At 44.3% G+C, this 24,318-nt stretch overlaps 2 protein-coding genes across 4 annotated transcripts in view; both read right to left on the bottom strand.

Annotated features, from left to right (window-relative positions):
• The window catches only part of LOC311259176 (uncharacterized protein C1orf21 homolog), a 31,610-nt gene extending 27,289 nt beyond the window's left edge, over nt 1-4,321 (bottom strand). The window contains exon 1 of the mRNA XM_084356116.1: nt 4,000-4,321. The gene's annotated coding sequence lies outside the window, so the exon portion shown is untranslated. The remainder of the gene's footprint in view (nt 1-3,999) is intronic.
• Nucleotides 4,322-5,677: 1,356 nt separating this feature from the next.
• On the bottom strand, nt 5,678-23,906 carry edem3 (ER degradation enhancer, mannosidase alpha-like 3). Of its 3 annotated transcripts, none has more exons than XM_084356109.1 (21): nt 22,704-23,906; nt 22,563-22,608; nt 22,072-22,172; nt 21,862-21,901; nt 21,440-21,552; nt 21,159-21,312; nt 20,440-20,574; nt 19,275-19,380; nt 19,032-19,129; nt 18,613-18,738; nt 18,438-18,521; nt 18,107-18,190; nt 17,581-17,705; nt 16,706-16,877; nt 16,461-16,606; nt 16,235-16,379; nt 15,840-16,031; nt 15,436-15,601; nt 9,149-9,334; nt 8,697-8,744; nt 5,678-6,986 (listed from the first exon to the last, which is right to left on the bottom strand). In XM_084356109.1, exons 1-21 carry the CDS (start codon nt 22,790-22,792, stop codon nt 6,619-6,621), a joined length of 2,724 nt encoding a protein of 907 aa, XP_084212235.1. In that variant the 5' UTR covers nt 22,793-23,906; the 3' UTR covers nt 5,678-6,618. The 3 variants fall into 3 exon arrangements, with proteins under 3 accessions (XP_084212235.1, XP_084212236.1, XP_084212237.1); XM_084356110.1 differs by having other exon boundaries at nt 8,730-8,744; XM_084356111.1 differs by lacking the exon at nt 8,697-8,744 and having other exon boundaries at nt 22,704-23,905.
• Nucleotides 23,907-24,318: the final 412 nt, after the last annotated feature.

Raw genomic sequence — 24,318 nt, 5'->3', positions numbered from 1 at the left:
GATGAGTCCGTGTTTCATGGCTCAACATGGCTGGTGTGATATAACATCCACAGTGTTGTTCTTTCACATGCAAACCAGCGCTTCTCCTCGTCCATTATCCTGCACAGTGGCACACACACGCCGCAGCGAGGAAGCCTTTCATTCAATAGGCTCTTCAACAGGTTTTAATCAACTGTCCAAGAGACTAATGACACTGAACATGAGGATATTATAATTCACAGTCTGCTGACGGCTGCTGTGCTGGCTGAAATCATTTATCACCATTCAGGTTTTACATTAAAAAATATAAAAAACAATTGCGGTGTTTGCATGAGTTGGTCGAGGGGAGGAACACGCCATTATGTGTTACATGAGACCAAACTCTTCATATGAATCTTGTTGTTTTGTAATTACAGCTTGCCCAAAACATATTTGTCACAAATTAAGAGCTGAAACAAATAGAGGATGAATCAATTAGTCAACAGACAGACTATCAATGAGTGACCACTTTTACAAACAGATAATTGCTTCAGTCATTTTTTTCAAGCAGTGAATGCCAAACATTTGCCGGTTCCAAACTCAAATTTGAGAAATGAACGTTTTTTGGATGGATAGTCTAAACAAGCAATCTGAGATGAGCTACAACGATTAATGGAATTGTCTCATGACAGAAAATCATCATCAGCAACTGATTTGATAATTGTTCAAATCATTTTTCAAACCAAAATGCCAAACATTCCCCGTCTGCAGCATGTTAAATGCAAGTATTTACTCCTTTGCTCTGTTTTAGATCACTGTCACTGAATGTGTGTGTCTGGGAACCTTTCACTATTTCCTAACAATTTAAAAACAGAATGATTAATCGAGAAATAAATCAGCAGATCAATCGCTAATAAAGCAATTAAAGCTGCTGTAAGCATAATTTTTATTAAAATGAGCGTTAAATAGCTCTTCCAACACTAATCACTGTTACAGAGCGGTTGGTCAGTAACTCATGTCTCTCCTCCCCCTGCTCATGTAGTATAAGAAAATATACATTTCTGGTCTACCTGCCCACTTTATCCAATCAGGACACAGAACTCCATTAAGAGGCAGTCCTGTCTGGATCCTCCTGTTCTGGTGTTCCAGTGTTCCCAGTGACAGCTCATACTACCAAACAGGTAAAGAAGTGAAGAAAAACGCTTAAAAGAAAAGAAAGAGGCAAAGAAAGCGTGGTGACGTAGAGAGGAGGGAGGGGACTGCTAACTGCACAGTGGACAGAAAGTTAGCTAAAAACGACAGACAGCAGCTTTGATAGCGATCAAGAAAAGTCATTAGTTGATATGATGCAGCTGGGAGTTGATAAACAGTACTAAATTATTGGCCTGCCCTTAACAGTATAATTTAAGATCACCACATTGAGGATCCACTTCGAGTTGTACTGATTCATAGATACCAGCCACCTAAATATGCTTGATTCAGAAATCTTGCAGTGTTAAAGAAAGTGAGAAAAAATCCTGAATCCATCCCTTTTTCTACATCCACACAAAAAGTTGACGGGATCTACCGACAACTGTCAGATACCCAAGACAGTTGTGTACTTCTTGTTATTTTATTGTCACTTCTATCACCTGTCTTCATATTGAATGTACGGGCTATTATTGTAGGTTGAACGCTCAATGTGTTTCCTCACGTCAGTGCATCAGAGGACCTGTCATTGTCTCTGCAGGATCAGGCCTGCGAGAGATCCTATCAGAGAGCATTTTAGGTGGTGATGGGAAACAGATGCATTCTGTGTGATGGGAAAACATTGTGCAGAGATTCACACACAGTGCTTCAGAACAAGAAGAAGAGATAAGAAAAGAAAAAAAAAAGCTGGCAGGCTGAATGAGTACTGTCCTGTCCTGACTGGACAAACTGCACTGTAAACACAGTCAGGGACATGAGCATGCAGAAGCACGCAAGCATGCAGGCTGCACAGCTAACCCCTGCTGACTCAAAAGACCACCAGCCCACATCCACTGATCTGCACGTCCACTGCAATGCAGACCCAGAAATAACAGAGCACATCATAACTACACAGATGCAGTTTCGGGGGTTTTCGTGCTGCATCATTTACTACCTCGAGCTTTGATTATTCAAATCAGGTAGAGCAAACTGGTCGGCCTGGCGAGCCCCTCAGTCAAACTGACACACACACAGAACCCAGAGGGATCATGTTGTGCTGGCCTTGTGCTTTCTGCACTGCCAATACAGACGGCCTCATTACACCTGACAGCACTGAGAGAGCACGACCACGCAGAGAACGCAAACTGCATGTAAGAGACAGTCATGGGAACTCCCACGCCCACACACACACATACAAACAGGCAGAGAAGACATCCCGGTAACCATGGAAACCCATCCACCACCACCACCACCACCTCCTCGCACGGTGACATCACAGGTGTTGCATCATGACCCGAACGGGGCGCCAAATAATCACCTGACCTGCTGTTTAACTAGCTTGAGGTGAGGGAGGCCACAGGTGGACGGGCCTGGGTCCCGACGGTGATGATGATGATGATGATCATGATGATGATGATGATGGAGGGGATGAGGAAGAGGACTAAGAATAGATCTTCCTGCCTCGGAGAAACAGACAGAGAGAGGAGCGAGGAAGAGGAGGAGGCGGAGGAGGAGGAGTGAGACTTGTGCGTTTTTTTCCAGTATCTTTCGCTAGCCACCGGAACCATAAGCCATATGTGAGCAACGACACACACTAACACACACTGACACACACACACACACACTCGCTCTCTCTGAGTGATAAGCAAGTGAGGGAGGGTGGGAGAGAAAAGCAGATGGAGGCAGATAGATGAAGACAGACAGATAAATCAAGCAGGGAGGGAAGGACTTGCAACACTCACTCACTCACAGGATTGCCGCCACTTGTAACCTATAACTCCCCCCCCCTCCGCTCCTGATGTAAGCTGCTGGTGACAGGATGCCGTGGCTCCGTAACACCGGTCACCACAACCTACTTTCACGCCAGGGGCGCCGCACAGCCGCCGACTGGATGTAATGGATGTGGTTGTTGTTGACCACTACAGTAGCTAACGGCCATATGGCACATCCATCCAAACACAGCAGATATCCTCTCCTGGTTGTCTGAGGGGGAGAGAGAGGGCGAATTTTGGAAACAGACTGGGGCGAAGTTTGAGCTAATGAGCTGCAAATGAGTCTGTATATCAAATCTAATTCTGGCTGCAGTGACTCTCACTAATATCATCCAGCAGCTTCCCTCTCAGATCAGAAGGTAATGGTTTTCTCCCATCATGCTATGGGAGCTGTGGGGCATCAGCAGCAGCAGCAGCAGCAGGAGGAGCAGTAGTTGTGGTAGCCCCTGGCCCAGCCACAGAGCTCTGTCCCGGCTCAACAGCTGTGTCCAGCTGCGTTACACCGACACACTGGGCGCTTTGTTCCCAGCAGAGGCAGAGTTGTGGGAGACCAAACGGTCTCCGTGTGTGTGTGTGTGTGTGTGTGTGTGTACATTTAGTTTCATTTCCATAAAGGTGAACGGCCTGTAGCCTCCTCCAGCAGCTCGGGTCCGTGCTCGGGGTGGCACACACGGCCAACCAGGATGTGTGGAAAAATTTGAAATGCGCTGTCCAAAGCCCCGAGCACACACTCTCACACACACACACACACACACTACACACACACTCTCTCTCTCTCTCGCGCTCCAAAACCGTCTCTTTTTGAAGCACTCTTTTCTTGTGTGTGTGTGTGTGTGTGTGTGTGTGTTATCGCCAATAAAAAGAGATAAAGCTGGGTTCGCGTTTCAGCGACCACCGGCAACAACAACAACAGCAACAAAACATCGACAGATGCGAAGCTCACAGTGTGCAGGAAGGAAAGCGCCGGGTAATCACGGCACACACTCAGGAAACAACAACAAAAGAGAGACAGAAAGCACGAGCAGGAGCGTGGTTTTCACTCACGGGATAAATGACACCTCTGGGAGACGATTAAAACCAGTTAATTCACGCGTGTACTTACTCAGATGAACCGGTTCCGCTCGGTCCACTGGAGGATAGCCGGTCGGTCTTCCGGGCTGTGTGTCGGGCGGGAGCTGCGCTATGGAGACTGGAGAGAGAGCAGCTCAGAGCCTCGAGGACTGAACGTAAACTGTGGCTTGCGTCATTTCACCAGGATGCCACTATTGCGCGCAGCAATGCAGCCATCTTGCTGAGGAGTGCCCCACCAAGTCAGCAACCACTGCTGGACCCGAGGAGCTGCTGCTGCCTTCTGTTGGCCCCAGCCATCAACTCTTGTATTGTTTATTAATTATGGATGATTATGCACATGTGCATTGACAATGTAGCGGGAAATCAATCAACAAAGCGACTGTTTTCAGTTTTTACTTTACAAAAAAAATAAATCCATGTTTGGTGTTATTTTAATGTAATAGTGGGGGGGGGAAAGAAAGTAAGTACACTTTCGAGTTACTTGTGAATATTTTAAATTTTGTGTAATTTCATACATTTCAGAGGCAGATACATTTAAAACACTATATCTGAAAGCTGTATTTACCACTTAAAATGATCTCCACCTCAACCAGCTGTGTGAGTAAAGGTAATCAAATATCATTTAATAATCATATTCTCTTAAAGGGGCCATTCTGCCCAAGTGAGTGAATGTAACTAAGTACATTCACTCAAGTAGTTGTAACTCAGTAAGTAAAGTTTCCATTTCTGCTACTTTTTACTCCACTACATTCATTTGATAACTTTAGCTGCTATTTATTTTGCAGTTAACCTTCTGCATCATAGCCAAATGACACATTTTTAAACTAATGTATTTTATTGGCAATAAGATTTAAAACAAAAAAAACACTGATTCTAAAAATCAGAAAAATTGCTGAAAGTCCATATTTTAAGACTTTTACTCAAGTACTTTTCATATGAGTGTCTTTATCGATACCCTGTGGTGGTTGTGACCACTAGCAATGTTTTGGGGTGCCCGTTTTGTTTACATCTTGTGTGTGCTGACACGGTCCCCACATAGTCCTGCTGACAGAAACACGGCAAGAAAAGTTGCAATGTGCACGGAAAAGGCAGCAACACTGAATGTAAACATTATAAACAATATACTCTTGGTTGGTTTAGAGGATTCCTCCACAGGGCTACTTTAAAGTACATTTTGCTGAGAATACCTGTGTGTCTTTAATTCTAGTGATATTTAAATGCAGGAATTTACTTGTAACTTTTTCTTGACTGAAAGACATGAGTATTTCTTCCACTGATGCTGTAATTGCTTTGACAGTAATGCTTGAAAGTGCTAACTGAGAATTTTCCAATCACATCTGTGTCATGTTGACTTAACTGATTTTATGTGGGTGTCCGCCCACTGACGGTTGGAAAAGATGTGATTTAAAAATAAAATACTCACCTTTAACTCAAATATTCCGCCTTCTTCAGAAAGTCAGCATGTGCTTTACAGTTTCCTCTAAAATTCACAGATGACATGTGCCAAGTATCCTATCAAAGCAGCTTCTAAAGTACAAAGTGGTTTAACATCTCCGGTTTATAGTCAAATGACAAAAACTCCACCTTAATGTCCAGTGAAGTAAAATCAGCCAAATTCATAAACTCCCTTCCATTTTAAATACATTATTTAAGGAGAGCAACATCTAAACCCAACATTCAGAGCATGAACTCAAAGAATCAATCAAGTCTTTCCCCATTTCCCTCTCAATTTTTATTTAATTTCATCTTGTTAACTTATTTCTGCTCCTTCCAATCAGTCAGCAGCTACAACATGATAGACAGATCCTATAGCACCCTCCTGTGGCAGCTTACGGGTGTGTAATCCATCTCACCGCGCTGCTGAGGGTGTGTCTGCTCCACCCGATGTGGTCCAGAGGTTGTTGTATGTGGGGGTGAACCAGAACCTGAGCTAAGCAGCGCTATATTTGTTTCAGTCAATATATCTCAACAAATACATATTTACATTGACAGATGACTTCATAAGAGATCAAGTTTGGTGTTGAGTTTGTCTACCATAAAGCCATAAAAAAACATCCTGCAGCATATTCAATGTTCACCGATCCCCCATAAGAATTCAGTCCTTAACTCACATCAATGTGTACATCTGATTAGGCCCAAGACCATGACGACAATAAATGCATCATCACAAATAATCATCACATTTAAATAAAATTAATTGGTCGATGGATTAATTAGTCAGAACAGCTGGACCAGCTTTCATCTGAGCAAAAAGGAGTCAGAAATGCATAGAGAGAACAACAGTGTGAGAAGTAAAATGGAGCAGAAAGTGAGACGCTGTTACATACAGTCTGGTCCGTGTCATTCATCAAGGTTTGTTATGACAGATTAACAGAAACTGTATGAGAAAGTGAGGTAAGAACCCTGGTCTCTATCCAACATCAACCAGGCTAAAAAGGACTCCCTTATGGTCCAGAGATACAGTATGTGGGCTTGCCTTGGCACACAGAGAGCAAGAGAACAAACAGTCATGAAAGACATCACCCCACCCAGCTTCTTTTGACTTCATCGGACTTGAAGCCGGTGCCGTGTGAAGATGTGTTCCCTCCAAGGTTTCACCCCCACAGTGGGATCAAACTGCAGTCACAGGGCACGATACGGCAGGCGACTGTCAGAGCTCATCCTTCTCCATCTGCTTGAATGCCTCCAAGTCTTCCCGCCAATCAGCCAGCAGCTCATCCACTGACTGACTGCTCGAGTCCGTGTCGTCCTCAGGCTCCTCTCTCTTTTCAGAGTCTCTCTCCTCTTTGGGCTGGGCCTGATCTGCAGAACTAGCATCCTCTTCCGGCGGACTGACTTCCTCTGCAGGACTAGTGTCTTCTTCTATAGGGCTGATTTCCTCCTGTGGTGGAGTAACCTCTTCAGGGGCCAGTTCGTCTAGCTCCACTGTGCTCATTTGCGATTGGCTAACAGGTTCAAATGAGGTGGGAGTCGTTGCCTCGGTTGTGCAGTCTTCCTCTGCTTCTTGCACATCCACACCTGAAAAGAAAGAAGGGGCATGTGACTGAATAGCTTCATACAAAAATATGTGCAGGATACACACACCTACACACACACAAACCTCTTTTCCACCTCCTCTATCGGTAATCTATACAACATGCCCCATGGTAGCCATTCTCGGTCAAAAATAGACCGGTTTTCATGGAGAGGCTGTCAACTACAACAGCGTGATGCTGATGGTGAGTCATGTTTCCCACAGGATGAAGCCTTTCTCACATAGCTGCACAAGCAAACGGAGAGTAAACTGAGAAAAGAATTCTGCCAAAAAGTTATACTGTGAATTTTGCACCGATCTGGTTCGGATAATTAAGCGTATTAGAGCTGTGAGTGTTTCTAAAAATGTAGTCGCTTCGTTTAATGCAGATAAATGTGTTAAGGAACCAGTCTGTGCTGTTTTTATACAGTCAAGGACTTCTGCAAGAACAACAGGAAGTGGCTGCGACTTCAAGGCGTTATAGTTAAAGATAGCACAGATAGGCACAAGTTATCTTGACATTTTTGTGTCCTGGTGGCTCTGTGGTTACAGAGACTGACCATAAATCAAAGTATCTGCCATGAAGTGTTTGCTCTTGGGACAATCTCTTCTGCTGAAGCAGTGCAGCGGTCTTAGAAGCTAAGATCCTTAACAACCTGAGCCAAGTTAACTGTAACAGTTATGGGCTCTGTTTATGTTTCTTAGTAAGAGTTATGTTTCAGTGAATTGAAAACGATTAAAATTACAATTATGTGACACTTGTGGGAGTCTGTACAAAACAAACATATTTTCTTACATCTGGAGAACAAGATTTGTAGGTCAGAGCATCTCTTCAGCTCTACAGTAGTTCATTATAAAACCATTTCGTCACACATTTTACCTTTATCAAACAATTACAGCTTTCAAAATTTTGGTATTCACTTGGCCATTTTACGATTTCTATAATATGTCGATCAAAGGGTAACTCCACCAGATTTCCCCATTATAGCGTGTTTACAGGTCGTGGGGAGCACTACTGCATATGTGAGAAAAGCAGTATACAGTCTTGTGGCTCAAGAGGACGCTGCATGAAGCTGATACAATTCCTCCTGTGACGTCACTCAGTGGCTAAGATGCATTGTGGGGAATGGAGATGACTCCTATAACACTGTTGGATTCATTATGGACAGTTTATAAACAAATGATCTAAATCGAACCGTCGAGCAGAACCAGAGATATCACCTTTTTTTTCTCCATTCATTCTTCCTATTCAAAACCTGCTGCCTATATTACCCACAATGCAACTTAGCTTAACTTAACTTCCTCTGGAGCCAAAAAAGTAACGTAACAGCTTATATCGTAAATCAGGATAAAAATAAAAGTAAATATAGATAAAAATCTACACACCAATTTGTATAAATACACAACTTGGGTAATAACCTGCCACACAGTCCAGTCTCGCCATGTGTAACTATTGGTTTGCTCCAGTGACATAAGAAATACAGAGCTGTCATGTCCTAAGCTCTGATGGGGAAAATAAAGAATGACAACACTGTGACGGCACAAAGCTTTTCTATCAAACACAAACACAAGCCTGTGGTTAGAGGGCAGAGCGAGAGGAAAGGATGGAGAGATGAAAGCATGACTGTAAGGGGGGGAAACAGAGATAAAGGCCTTAAAGGAAAAGGATGAAAAATGTGGTTAACAGACAAAGAAAGAAAGAAAAGAATACTTACTACCCTCAATCAGGCTGCCAGGAAGAGGTTTACCTTTGAATATGGCTGCTGCTCATCCAAAGGGGACAGGGTTGTGAAAAGAAGAAGAGAAATCAAGAGAGAGGAGAGGAGAGGCACGGTTACAGTCCACCACAGGGAATAGAGGGATTTGGCAAATGAGGAAAAAAAGGAAAAGAATGAGGATGCAATATTGATAAGGGTGTAGACCTCCACCATCCACCATTATAACCACCGATGGTGGGTGGCTTCTGAATGAGTCACGATCTCTGAGACTTCAATAATGCCCGAATCTCTTCACCTCATCTTTATTTTATGAAGCCTGGCACATTATAAGGCTCAGTCGGTGGAGAGATATTAGCACACCGATGTGATCAATCTCATCGTGAGACGTGAGAGGAACAAAAAGAAGAGTTTTAACAATCAGGGAGGCGTGTGAGTGCGTAATCTCACACCTCTGTCTCTGGCTTTGTCGCTCAGCAGCACCTCCACCTCCCTGTACTCCTTCAGTGCCTCCAACAGGATGTTGCCCTCCTTGTGGAAGAGGAAGAGGAGAGGCAAGGTGACGTCATCTGTGCTGCGGCCATCCCCCGCCATCTGAAACAGGGGAGCCGTGTCGCTGCTGCTGCCCTCGTTGTCATCTGGAAGGAAATAATTGACAGTGGTGGTACAACAATTAGGTGATAAATCAAGCCAATAAATCGAGAGAAAATTAACTGACAATAACTTTGACTGGAGAAGATTTATATTGCATTCATGAGTCGAAGCTCCGAACTTTAACGTCACATTTATACAAATCTGTTGGACAAAAGTAAATGTTTGGTTGATTGTTTAGTCAATTATTCGGCCACATTTAATTTATAATATGGTATTAGGTTGTAACTGTTAATTAAAATCCACAAAGAGTTCCCTGGATTAGTTAGAAAAGTCTTTTATTAGCATTAATCCTAATAGTGAGTCAGGTAAAACAACAGGGATTCACCTGCCCTCAGACAATTTCTGCCCTGAGACCAGGAGGGATCCACCTGCCCTCAGACAACTTCTGCCCTGAGACCAGGAGGGATTCACCTGCCCTCAGACAACTTCTGCCCTGAGACCAGGAGGGATTTACATGCCCTCAGACAACTTCTGCCCTGAGACCAGGAGAGATTCACCAGCCCTCAGACAAAATTGTGGGAAACAATGGTCTCTGCCCTGGGACCAGATGAGACTAAACAGCCATGAGGAAAATCCTACAAAACAACTTCTGCCCTGAGACCAGAGGAAACAGTTGACTCCCTTTTGTCCAACTACGTTGCCCTGAGAACAGAAAAATACAACTTCTGCCCTGAGACCAGGAGGGATTCACCTGTCCTCAGACAACTTCTGCCCTGAGACCAGGAGAGATTCACCTGCCCTCAGACAACTTCTGCCCTAAGACCAGGAGAGATTCACCTGCTATCAGACAACTTCTGCCCTGAGACCAGGAGAGATTCACCTGCCCTCAGACAACTTCTGCCCTGAGACCAGGAGGGATCCACCTGCCCTCAGACAACTTCTGCCCTGAGACCAGGAGAGATTTACATGCCCTCAGACAACTTCTGCCCTGAGACCAGATGGGATTCACCTGCCCTCAGACAAAATTGTGGGAAACATTGCTCTCTGCCCTGGGACCAGATGAGACTAAACAGCCATGAGGAAAATCCTACAAAACAACTTCTGCCCTGAGACCAGAGGAAACAGTTGACTCCCTTTTGTCCAACTACGTTGCCCTGAGAACAGGAAAACACAACTTCTGCCCTGAGACCAGGAGGGATTCACCTGCCCTCAGACAACTTCTGCCCTGAGACCAGGAGAGATTCACCTGCCCTCAGACAACTTCTGCCCTGAGACCAGGAGGGATCCACCTGCCCTCAGACAACTTCTGCCCTGAGACCAGAAGAGATTTACATGCCCTCAGACAACTTCTGCCCTGAGACCAGGAGGGATTTACATGCCCTCAGACAACTTCTGCCCTGAGACCAGGAGAGATTTACATGCCCTCAGACAACTTCTGCCCTGAGACCAGGAGGGATTTACATGCCCTCAGACAACTTCTGCCCTGAGACCAGGAGAGATTCACCAGCCCTCAGACAAAATTGTGGGAAACAATGGTCTCTGCCCTGGGACCAGATGAGACTAAACAGCCATGAGGAAAATCCTACAAAACAACTTCTGCCCTGAGACCAGAGGAAACAGTTGACTCCCTTTTGTCCAACTACGTTGCCCTGAGAACAGAAAAATACAACTTCTGCCCTGAGACCAGGAGGGATTCACCTGCCCTCAGACAACTTCTGCCCTGAGACCAGGAGAGATTCACCTGCCCTCAGACAACTTCTGCCCTGAGACCAGGAGGGATTCACCTGCCCTCAGACAACTTCTGCCCTGAGACCAGGAGAGATTCACCTGCTATCAGACAACTTCTGCCCTGAGACCAGGAGGGATTCACCTGCCCTCAGACAACTTCTGCCCTATGACCAGGAGAGATTCACCTGCCCTCAGACAACTTCTGCCCTGAGACCAGGAGGGATTCACCTGCCCTCAGACAACTTCTGCCCAGAGACCAGGAGGGATTCACCTGCCCTCAGACAACTTCTGCCCTGAGACCAGGAGAGATTCACCTGCCCTCAGACAACTTCTGCCCTGAGACCAGGAGGGATTCACCAGCCCTCAGACAAAATTGTGGGAAACAATGGTCTCTGTCCTGGGACCAGATGAGACTAAACAGCCATGAGGAAAATCCTACAAAACAACTTCTGCCCTGAGACCAGAGGAAACAGTTGACTCCCTTTTGTCCAACTACGTTGCCCTGAGAACAGAAAAATACAACTTCTGCCCTGAGACCAGGAGCGATTTACATGCCCTCAGACAACTTCTGCCCTGAGACCAGGAGCGATTTACACGGCCTCAGACAACTTCTGCCCTAAGACCAGGAGAGATTCACCTGCTATCAGACAACTTCTGCCCTGAGACCAGGAGAGATTCACCTGTCCTCAGACAACTTCTGCCCTGAGACCAGGAGCGATTTACATGCCCTCAGACAACTTCTGCCCTGAGACCAGGAGCGATTTACACGGCCTCAGACAACTTCTGCCCTAAGACCAGGAGAGATTCACCTGCTATCAGACAACTTCTGCCCTGAGACCAGGAGAGATTCACCTGCCCTCAGACAACTTCTGCCCTGAGACCAGGAGGGATCCACCTGCCCTCAGACAACTTCTGCCCTGAGACCAGGAGAGATTTACATGCCCTCAGACAACTTCTGCCCTGAGACCAGGAGAGATTTACATGCCCTCAGACAACTTCTGCCCTGAGACCAGATGGGATTCACCAGCCCTCAGACAAAATTGTGGGAAACATTGCTCTCTGCCCTGGGACCAGATGAGACTAAACAGCCATGAGGAAAATCCTACAAAACAACTTCTGCCCTGAGACCAGAGGAAACAGTTGACTCCCTTTTGTCCAACTACGTTGCCCTGAGAACAGGAAAACACAACTTCTGTCCTGAGACAAGAAGAGATTCACCTGCCCTCAGACAACTTCTGCCCTGAGACCAGGAGAGATTCACCTGCCCTCAGACAACTTCTGCCCTGAGACCAGGAGAGATTCACCTGCCCTCAGACAACTTCTGCCCTGAGACCAGGAGAGATTTACATGCCCTCAGACAACTTCTGCCCTGAGACCAGGAGGGATTCACCTGCCCTCAGACAACTTCTGCCCTGAGACCAAAGGAAACAGTTGACTCCCTTTTGTCCAACTACGTTGCCTTGAGAACAGAAAAATACAGCTTCTGCCCTGAGACCAGGAGAGATTCACCTGCCCTCAGACAACTTCTGCCCTGAGACCAGGAGAGATTCACCTGCCCTCAGACAACTTCTGCCCTGAGACCAGGAGGGATCCACCTGCCCTCAGACAACTTCTGCCCTGAGACCAGAAGAGATTTACATGCCCTCAGACAACTTCTGCCCTGAGACCAGGAGGGATTTACATGCCCTCAGACAACTTCTGCCCTGAGACCAGGAGAGATTTACATGCCCTCAGACAACTTCTGCCCTGAGACCAGGAGGGATTTACATGCCCTCAGACAACTTCTGCCCTGAGACCAGGAGAGATTCACCAGCCCTCAGACAAAATTGTGGGAAACAATGGTCTCTGCCCTGGGACCAGATGAGACTAAACAGCCATGAGGAAAATCCTACAAAACAACTTCTGCCCTGAGACCAGAGGAAACAGTTGACTCCCTTTTGTCCAACTACGTTGCCCTGAGAACAGAAAAATACAACTTCTGCCCTGAGACCAGGAGGGATTCACCTGCCCTCAGACAACTTCTGCCCTGAGACCAGGAGAGATTCACCTGCCCTCAGACAACTTCTGCCCTGAGACCAGGAGGGATTCACCTGCCCTCAGACAACTTCTGCCCTGAGACCAGGAGAGATTCACCTGCTATCAGACAACTTCTGCCCTGAGACCAGGAGGGATTCACCTGCCCTCAGACAACTTCTGCCCTATGACCAGGAGAGATTCACCTGCCCTCAGACAACTTCTGCCCTGAGACCAGGAGGGATTCACCTGCCCTCAGACAACTTCTGCCCTGAGACCAGGAGGGATTCACCTGCCCTCAGACAACTTCTGCCCTGAGACCAGGAGAGATTCACCTGCCCTCAGACAACTTCTGCCCTGAGACCAGGAGGGATTCACCAGCCCTCAGACAAAATTGTGGGAAACAATGGTCTCTGTCCTGGGACCAGATGAGACTAAACAGCCATGAGGAAAATCCTACAAAACAACTTCTGCCCTGAGACCAGAGGAAACAGTTGACTCCCTTTTGTCCAACTACGTTGCCCTGAGAACAGAAAAATACAACTTCTGCCCTGAGACCAGGAGGGATTCACCTGCCCTCAGACAACTTCTGCCCTGAGACCAGGAGAGATTTACATGCCCTCAGACAACTTCTGCCCTGAGACCAGGAGCGATTTACACGGCCTCAGACAACTTCTGCCCTGAGACCAGGAGAGATTCACCAGCCCTCAGACAACTTCTGCCCTGAGACCAGATGGGATTCACCTGCCCTCAGACAAAATTGTGGGAAACATTGCTCTCTGCCCTGGGACCAGATGAGACTAAACAGCCATGAGGAAAATCCTACAAAACAACTTCTGCCCTGAGACCAGAGGAAACAGTTGACTCCCTTTTGTCCAACTCTATGCCCTGAAAACAGAAAAATACAACTTCTGCCCTGAGACCAGGAGGGATTCACCTGCCCTCAGACAACTTCTGCCCTGAGACCAGGAGGGATTCACCTGCCCTCAGACAACTTCTGCCCTGAGACCAGGAGAGATTCACCTGCCCTCAGACAACTTCTGCCCTGAGACCAAAGGAAACAGTTGACTCCCTTTTGTCCAACTACGTTGCCTTGAGAACAGAAAAATACAGCTTCTGCCCTGAGACCAGGAGGGATTCACCTGCCCTCAGACAACTTCTGCCCTGAGACCAGGAGAGATTCACCTGCCCTCAGACAACTTCTGCCCTGAGACCAGGAGAGATTCACCTGCCCTCAGACCACTTCTGCCCTGAGACCAGGAGGGATTCACCTGCCCTCAGACAACTTCTGCCCTGAGACCAGGAGGGACTCAGCTGCCCTCAGACAACTTCTGCCCTGAGACCAGGAGGGATCCACCTGCCCTCAGACAACTTCTGCCCTGAGACCAGGAGAGATTTACATGCCCTCAGACAACTTCTGCCCTGAGACCAGGAGAGATTCACCTGCCATCAGACAACTTCTGCCCTGAGACCAGAGGAGACAGTTGACTCACTTTTGTCCAACTACGTTGCCTTAAAACAGAAAAACACAAATTCTGCCCCGAGGCCAGTTTATTCTTCATTGAAAATAATTTAAAAAAAAGTTCAGTTGACCTTGTTCACTGTCATGCTTGATTTTTAGTGCCAGTTTCACAAACAATGGCCTTTGACTGTAGAAGCAACATAGTCAGGTGGTGGAACTGGTTTGTGTCAATTGGTGTAACCAGTATTATTCATAAAAATATTAGAATATACAGGAAAATTCGCGTGGAATAAGATTTAATCCTCTATTGCAATGTACTAACATGTTTTTTAACAGTTTATACATAATTTGTCAAATAAAAAACACAAAGTGTTTTCAGCATTTGTCCTGCTCTATATTACAAAAACGCATACTATTTTTAATTTCAAATAATCCTAATAAAATCTGTTTTCATGTGGTATTTTAAAATTAAGTAACTGTTTTCATAAGTACACTTGCATACGCTCTAGGTGGAAAGAAATATTTAATATTTTTCCTTTTGTTGTGGTTACACCACTTGACATCTCAGGGGCAATCAGTCTTACCTTACGCAAAAAATATTTCAAATTCTAATTTAAATTACATGAAACCAACATAAATACAAAATATACATTTTAGCAAACCTGATGCAAGCTTTTAAAACAATATTTTAAAACATTTTTGAATTGCTCATAATGCAAACCCTTATTTGTCACTGACCCATATATGTATTGTAAAAGGATTAACTAAAAGTCCAATTGAGATGCAGATTATCATCATAAAGCTGACTTGAATTCTGCTTTATTATTAAGTCATCATTGTAATATGCAAGACTCTATTCGACTGGCTGTCTTCAACATAATTCATTTATCTAGTCATTGAGTAGTCATCTTCCGTCTTGTGTCGTTAGCTGCTCGCACTCACCGATGACTATGCCTCCGATGGCGCCAGCCTTCTGGATGTGTCTGGCCTTCTCTGCGAACATACACTGTCCCCTCTGAAGCAGAGCGATGTGGCCCTGTACGTACTCGGCATTAGTGATCTCACTGCAGCCGCTGTAGGGTTCAGCCACAGTCACAAAGCCTCGAACCTGCAGGACAGGTGAATTATCACTGAGAATGAGCATGTTTTAATATTATGGGATGTACAGTGCTGCAGTCTACACGCACTCTCCTGTTTTTGAGTAGGAAAACATTTCAGGAGAGGAAGTGCCCTCTTGAAAATACTGGTGGAAAAGTGAGTGGCTCTCTTAGGAAAAACAAACATGTGGACAGTTGAGTGCCCATGTGAAGTCTGGCAGCTTGGCGATGCTACAAAACCCCACTCACCCCTGTGGAACTTTTGGACAGGTCTATGCCAAACTGCGCTGGGCCGGCGGTCAGCACCACCCTGCCAAAGAATGGATGTGAGACAATCTGAATGGCTCTGGGAGGCAGCTGCTCTTTCTGCTGCTGGCTGGACAGCTCCATCATCTCCTGCATGAAGCGCACGCCGTCCTCAGCTGCCACCGCGCTCACAGCCTGGGTGAAAGAGAGAGGGGGTTTTAAAAAGTCAATACTTGAATTGTAAGGTTGAGACAAAGAGCACCACCATTGCTCTTGCTGTTTAACATTTAAATAATAGTGCAGATGGACAAGCTGTTGCATGTTTTACACATCATGCACACATCACAAGTAAATATATGACTTTTTTTCATGTCTCTCCTTGATGCTAAACTGTTTACCTGTGTAGCATGCTGGACCAGCTGCACCCTGCCGTCTTTCAGGTGGATGAGACTGACTCCCATTCTCCTCAGCAGCTCCAGATGTTCAGGGTTGTTTGCCATGAAGTCCTGAGCCCTGAGAGGAGGACGGCCCATACCGGGCTCCCTGAGAGGAGGAAGAAATTAGTAACATGGAAGAGATACAGATGTTAGGTAAAATAGATGTCACGCCTGTATGTATACACACCTGTAAGGTGCAGGACGGGGGCAGCTCTTGTCCACAGCGCTACGGATTGGTTCTCTCAGGTTGCGAGGGAAGGCGGGGTCAGGAAACAGGAGGCGAGTGTTAGGGCACGTCCAATCGAAGTTCGAGTCATCCAGCTCCTCCTCTGACTGAAGTATCAAACAGTATATGACAGATTCTGTTAGATTCTGTTTCAATGCTTGGATCAATCTGTCAGATTTTAGTTATAATGGTAACATGTTGATTACCGTTTTGTTTGAGGGAATAGATGAGGAGTGAGGAGCTGTGGAGAGGGACAGGGGCAACAGGTGCGCCTCTGTTGTGAAGACATAGTCCTCCACGTCAAACGGTAAGTCATCAGCATCAGCAAACAGCAGGAAGAGGTATTTGAACATCTCAGCAAGGAAGAAGGAGTCCATCCTGACAGGAGATAAGATGTGTAAGAAATGGAGCGCGGGGCTGACGAAGTAGACACTTAACCAAGGTCATAGCAAAGTAGAGCCTGATCCATCAGTAGGCTGATATTTGTTTACGTCATAAGTTACTGTAAATACTGTATCAAACAGCATGAATCTTCAAACACATACTGTGGTACATTAGTTTTGTGTTTTTGTGGGTATATGCTCCCTGATGTAGTAATGCATGTTTTAAGCCACTAAATGTAGATTTTAAGTGAATACAGCTTCATACAAATTATTCTGTTATCATATGGGATTTTTTTTTCTTTAAAAGTTTGTTTAAAAAAGCATGGTGACAATTAGTGCAGTCTATGTGATGATTTCACCACCAAAGTTATTACTTATTCTTGATAAGAAATTAAATTAACGGTGAAGTTTAGTGATCAAAATTACTACATAAACTACATAAATAAAAATATCCAAATTAGAGGGATACTTGCCTTATTTTATGTGTTTATTTAAAGAGCAAAAAACATCTGATATGCTATATTTTACTATATCAATTTAGTCTCATGAATTCAGCAATGGACACATTTCCTTCCTTCCACTTGCTGTAGGTCATACCATGATATGTAAATCTGATGGTACAGTATGTACCTTCATGTTTTTACAGATGCAGTTTAGTAACCTATCGTCTTACAAATCATCAGTCTTTACATTCTCACCTGTCCTCGTGGCTTCCAGTGCGTACGTCCTTCATTGCAGCGAAACCGCAGGGGACGCGAGCAAAGCGGTTGAGGTTGTCCAGGATGGTGCGACCTGCCTCCAGGTAATAAGGGTCTTCTGTGGCCTGGAGGTGTGAGAAGACAGTGGTGTGATCATAACAGTAGACAGTAGGTCGACTATAAAGAGAATTGCTGTCGGATACAACATACTGAATGTTTTATCATATTATGCTCCTTCATACATTTTTACAAGACACCAGCAAGCCAAAGGCAAAGTATGATAATTATGAACACTAATTAATGGTCTGTATGCTGGAGACTGCCTAATAACTGCACATATCGAAATAGTGTTTTTGAAATATTGTAAATGAGTCCTGGTGTACCTTGAGATTTTGGTCAAATGTCAGACACTTAAGACGAAAGTGCCAACGTTAAAAACCTGGTGCATAATTATAGACATCTACCTCTTTGCCGTGGCAGCAAAAAGAGAACGTCTGTGTTATGCCGAGCTTGCTTGATATATTACCTTGTAAAGGAAATAGGTGCTCTCTGCAAACTCAGGCCTCAGGGGATGTTGGGCCCAGTGTACCCTGAAATCAGTAGTGAAGGCCTGGGGAAAGACGGAGAAGGACGAAGGGGTCAGCACACCATCACAGGCAGTGTAATTAGAACAGATAGACAAAGCTAAAATGCAGCCGCGTCGCATGAAAGGCAAGCTTGTTCCCTTCCAATCAGCTGTGGTTGGCGACACAGGCCATATGGGGTTACTTGGCTCTGCACTCAAATGTCCCTTTTGGCAGCGCTGTTAAACCGTTAGATGTGGTATTAATAGTCGGATACACAGATAGACAGATTACCTCTGGGAGGAAGTTGTGTTTCTTCGTAACTTGATACAACATCTCATGAGTCTCAATGGCAGGACGAATATCTCCCTTCAACACCTGAGACATGAACAGTAAATAAAATGTTAGTGACATGGCACAAGCAGTAATAGGAAGAGTAAAATCTTCAATTCACATGATCCAATCTGACCTGCAGTCCAGGGAAGAAGGCCAGCAGAGAGTCCATCCAGGTGCGAGCGGGAAGCAGAGGTTTGTGGATGTGGACATCGAGTAGCAGCGGAGGCTGGCTAATGTATTTCATTATGGATGCATAGTGCTAAATGGGCCATAGAAAGTGGAAAGACTGAGGATAGAATAATAGTCTGGTGCTTGGTGATAAACACAAATAGACCAACATGAGCCTGAGGCCTTAAAACTAAATTTATCGCGGTAGAAATGTTTTTTCAATGCGCAGAGGAATGAAACAGAATCATCCTGAAATGCACAAACATTGAAGTATAACACTGCTTTATGCTGAAGAAGCCACTGTGATAAAATACTTTTAACTAGAGAGAGAGAGGCATTGAATTACTCTGTACAAAAAGTGTGTGTTTGAGTGTGTGTCCTCACAATATTGAACCGCTGAAGAAACAGGTCATCTCCCAAGAGGATGTAGGCCTTGAGCAGGTACTCATAGTAAGAGTCGATTCCTGCTCCAACTCCGCTGTCTGGAGACACACAAACATACATCAATTCAAAAGACAGAGAAGCCAGACAGTAAACAATTACCTTACCTCCTTAACAAATGTCATCCTGCTCCCCCTCTCACCCCAACCCCCCACAGGTCCGCTTCTCCTCCCTCCCCTCTCTCACCTCTGCGGACCCATTCTCCAGAGTGGATGTTGATGGTGGTCCCCACCAGATTGCTGTTTCTCTGCCTCTTCTCCCACAGAAAATCCATGGCTCTCCGGGCATGGGCCTGTGAGTGTGAGGAAGGGTGCATTATTGATTAAAAAAAGTAGAGGAATCAATCTGCAGTAGCTGTCCAATGTTAGAAAGATCAGTAATTGACTCTGTGCTTGATCAGCAGTCTACTGCTGCCAGGAGCTGAACCAGTCCAGGGCTCTAATATTGTAGCACAGAGAAAAATATCCAACTTTTTCAAAAAATACTTGAATACACAACTGCAGCTACAGGGTCCATATCCATCATTGTCTACATCTAGTCCAATGTAACTGTTACCAGTACTCCATGAATAGTGTTTTTTCATGTCAGACATTTTGGCATGTCACAGTAGCAAAAGCACAGGTGTAGATAATAAAATCAATGAAATTTAGTTCATTTCGCTGCAAGGTCACACAGTGACTTCCTGGTGGACATTAGGATACAACCAAGTTTAAAAAGAAACAACAAGTAACAATTTCCAAGTCTGCATGCACTTGTTTTCACGATTAAAAAGATGCTACCAGGAGTAAAAAGAAAGAGCTTGTCTCTTTTTAAGATGATTTTCACAAAGTACATAAAAAAAAACTTCATTATGACTAAGATCAATGTGTTTAGATTCACAATACCTGAATGTTGCTAAGGAACTTACTGTTCAGGCTTTCCCTCAAAATTGACTACATCAGATCAGTATGCTACACCTAACTCATCAACTCCATATATATGATGGTAGCAGTGTAAAAAAGCGAACAGTAAAACAAGGCCAAATAGACACTGAATGAGATCTCACTGAATACATGAGATACCTGACTGATACCATCAACAACAGGATGGTTTCATTAAAGTTTCTGTAACCTAATCTTAAACGGCAAAGTGTAACCTGGATCACAGATGAACAGAGAAAGATGAGCTGCTTGTAGGGTGTGGCTGATTGCTGATATACAGTTTTAACAGTTTTTCATACTAAGAATACGGTCAAAGTTCAAGTGAGAAATTCAACTTTTGTCATCTGCTTAAAAAAAAAAAAATGGTACAATAAAATATAATTTACAATGTAAGAATAGGAACATCCTATTATGTGACGAAAACGTGATACCTCAAACACAGGATCCCCAGTGAAGCGACTTAAGGCAGCAAACTCCAGGATGATGGTTCCTGCACATGCAGTACAGGTGTCTGTCTCTGTGCCCGTCCTCGTCTCAGGACCCCAGACACCATATTTCAAGTTCACCTGTCAGAAAAAAAAAAACATTACACAACCTGTTTTTTAGAGTCACATATGGTTTGCAAGAGATTGTGAATGAAAACTAGTCAGACATGAAAATGCCTGCGTTCAAAAGCTGTGACAGCTGCGAGCAGAGCAGTGAGGCAGAAAATGAAAAGATGCCGTCATGATCTGAGAGGATGCGAATCTACCAAACTGTGACCCTGGAAATGTGTGAGAAAAACGCAGATATTTCTTTTGGGTTTTGATTTTTCTTTTTCAACATACAGTACAGACAGATATTTATTGATTAATGCAGTTGAGTTGATGGCTACAACTAATTAGGCTAACATCATGTCAGGTAGGAGCAAATACTGTCATCCAGTCACAGCCCTCCTGAAAAAAAAACTCTCAACTACATTACATTTATTTCCAATATAGAATGAAGATTCTTCTTATCCCATACAAACAAAACCTTGGAAATAAATAATATGGGCCTAAAACAATAGCAAGACAAAACAAGTATTTATACAACTTTAAAATCCCCACTAAAATAGACTACAGTGCATGCAGGTTTGTTTCTGGCATTAAGGTACTTCTGTGTGCCTCACCCTAGGATAAGGCAGGCCACTGCTGGTGTTGAAGGCTGGCAACAGTCGGAGGCCCAGGTCTTTGGCCATATGCAGAAGCTCATCCTGGTACCACTGCATGTTTTGACCTCCCTCCTTCAGCATCACAGCCATGGAGTGCCCTCCCAACAGACCTCTGAACACACACAACAACCACAAATTAACATTTCAGTACAGCAGAATTATTACTACTATCTCTAAACTCTTCTTGGACAGCAGTCAGAAAGTACACTTAATGTGTTGTTAGTCTAGTCCAATCTCACCCAAGGACTCGAATGTTCGTTTCAAAGACAGACACCACGATGTCGTTGTCCAGCCTCACATCCTTCAGCACTCTCCTCACTGCAGCCTCAAACTCTGTCGTCTTGTTCAAAAGCTAAAATGAGGAATCATTAGAGGTAATTTTAGTTTCACAGTGGACCGAAAACACTCTTTTGCAGAAGATTGACTCAAGGAATAAATAATTGAAGGCTTTATTAATTTTTAACGAGTAACATTGGCACATTCTCCGAATTCTGGACTCACAGAGCAAAAGAAAAAAAATCAGAGGATCATTTCTTGTACAGTAACATTACTCCAATTTCATCAATACCTGCACTGTTTTCTGTACTATTAATCAGAATGCAGCCTCAAAGCAAGAGCCCAAAAAAAAGATAACCAAACACGAAAAACACACAATACTCACCACCAGAGTGTCCAGAGTGTCTATGAGAGTCAGTGAGAACCTATGAGAGACAGACGAGAACTGTTTACCAAGGGTGTTGTTTTGCCCTCGTGATTATTGTGTCAAAATTAACCACCTAGTGCTCAACCAGGTGTGGTAGTGTGTGCAAACCCACATCATTGCTCAGTTAAGACATTTGATCTCAAGGAGCAAAGGCAGCATGGTACTCACTTTCCCAGAGCGTCGTCAATGTCACCTCGACTGGGTTCAAGCCCACGTACTCTTCCTCTGCATGTTAGTGGCATCAGCTCATCTGCTGGGTATGCATGGTCCTGAGAAAACACACACAAACACACTTTTAACACCATGCTTTGACCTTCAATTCTTTATCTTTTTCGTTAGGAGACCGGCTCAGTCTAATAAGGCCTAAGTCATCTTAAAATGTATACAATGTTTAACGCTGTCCAACCAATATAACACATGCAAACAATTGTCATAAAAAGTGTATTGTACTTTAATGAACCACGACAAAGACTATTGCACCTTATTTCACACCAGATATTCTCTACTCCGCACCACACAAAAAGGACTACAAAAAATTGTTGTAGTCACCTTATAAGCAACCAAATGGTTTTGAATCAAAGCAAGCTATCAAGGATCCATACTCCTTAAACAAGAATTTAATATTTCTAGGAGGTATCCAGTGAAAATAGATAACTTACCATATAATTCTGATATGCATGGTCAAACATCTCAACCACTTGGTTCCTTTGGGAAAGAGAAAACACGGACACAAGTTAACGCGCGTAACATCTTTTCAGGGGAGAAAATGTTTTTCTCGCTGAACGTTTTTCTCATCTCACCTCAACCTCTGCTTCTCCTCCCTTGTCATGGCCTTTCCATGGCTGCATAATGCTCCAAGCAGCGTTAATAAAAACAGTACAGCTGGCATTGTGGTGGATTGGCAAGATCGCAGCAAGACATACAACTACAACTCAACTCTCAGACAGTCACTGAGTAAAAGTTTAGTCATTACCACCGCCCTAACCAAAATGCTCAAACGACCGAAAACACTTAATTATCATAAACCTATACAGTCCCATTAATGTTATACTTCTGAGATCATGTTAAAGCACTAAGATGTATCACCTGTAGAGAGCATCATTAAATCATCCTAGTTTGTTGCTCACTTTTGGCAATTTAAACTCCATCTGTTTTATCAGGAAAACTATGCACTTTAATATGTGCGCCTACAGCCCGATGTGCAATCAAACAGTTTGCAGGAATGTTGTGATTTCAAGTAACTAGATATCTAGAGGTAACTGATAAGATGTACCAGGCATTAGTTGTAGTGCAAAGTTGCAGCGGGCAGGCTGGTGTGTCACACCTGTTTACTTTTCCATGCTGTCACCCGGACCTACTGCACACAGCTGTGACGTGACATTACACCCGATTAATCGAACTAATCTTAAATATGAAAATTGCAATACATTATTTTCTAGATGTAATCTTCACTCAAGAGCGATCGAGGTAACTTAAAGCCTTTTCAGTTATAGATCGTCACATTTAAGACTCACTGTAAACCAAGGCAAACAGAGCCGGGCTAACAGCTCTCGTCTTACTTAGGATCCTAACGTTACTCCTTAAAATCGTCCACTTACTCCACTCAACATACAGCCAATTAAACCAGAAGTCGAGCCAACAGCCATATCCATACCCGCTCCTGTTATCACTCCGATGTGTCAGCTGTAAACTGCTAAGATATAAGTTAATTATTTCCTCCTCCTGACAGTTCTCTTTCGACAGCTAGTCAGACAAGCTGCCGAGCACTAAACAGGGTTTAATTAGCCAGTTAGCCAGCTGTGCTAACTAGCTAGCCGAGCTGGTGACAGCGGACCGTCCGCGAATACAAAATAAATCGACAAAAAACGCGTCCATTGTTGAGCAGCGGACCGGACCAGGTTATTTTTTCTGTCCTTCGGGTGGCTATTTTAATAATTTCACCGTACGCTGCTGTTTTGCCAAGCTAGCCTGTCTCCTAAACCGGATGCTGTTACGATGAAAACGTCAACAATATCCGCTTCCTGAAAAAGGGGTTAATTTTTGCCCTGGGTTCGGCTTCTCAGTCAGCACTTTGTCGCAGGCTGATAAACAAATCGCATATCCGTCTCTGAGATTTGCAAACCTAAGTCGAGACATGGCCGTAACACTACTACGAAGCATATATAGCCAAAACGTAAGCACAACCAGTTGTTTAATGGCCCTTTAACGTACTAGACAAGTAGGAAGCTACCTGCAAGTCCAAATTAGGGAATCAAAAACTGCAGACACAGGTGGGCCCACTCGTGTTACATTTAAGTGCTGATCATAAAAGTTCGGGAAAATTATCTTTCAACGTTTTTCGCGCACCCAAGTGCTTAGATTTGCATGTAATGACGGAATTTAATCTTTGATAACTACAACTCTACGTTTATATTG

This window comes from Pagrus pagrus (genome assembly GCF_965226575.1).
Source record: "Pagrus pagrus genome assembly, chromosome: 6".
Lineage (NCBI taxonomy): Eukaryota > Metazoa > Chordata > Actinopteri > Spariformes > Sparidae > Pagrus > Pagrus pagrus.
The sequence above is the reverse complement of the archived record's forward strand: the minus strand, read 5'-3'. Positions and strand labels throughout refer to the sequence as shown.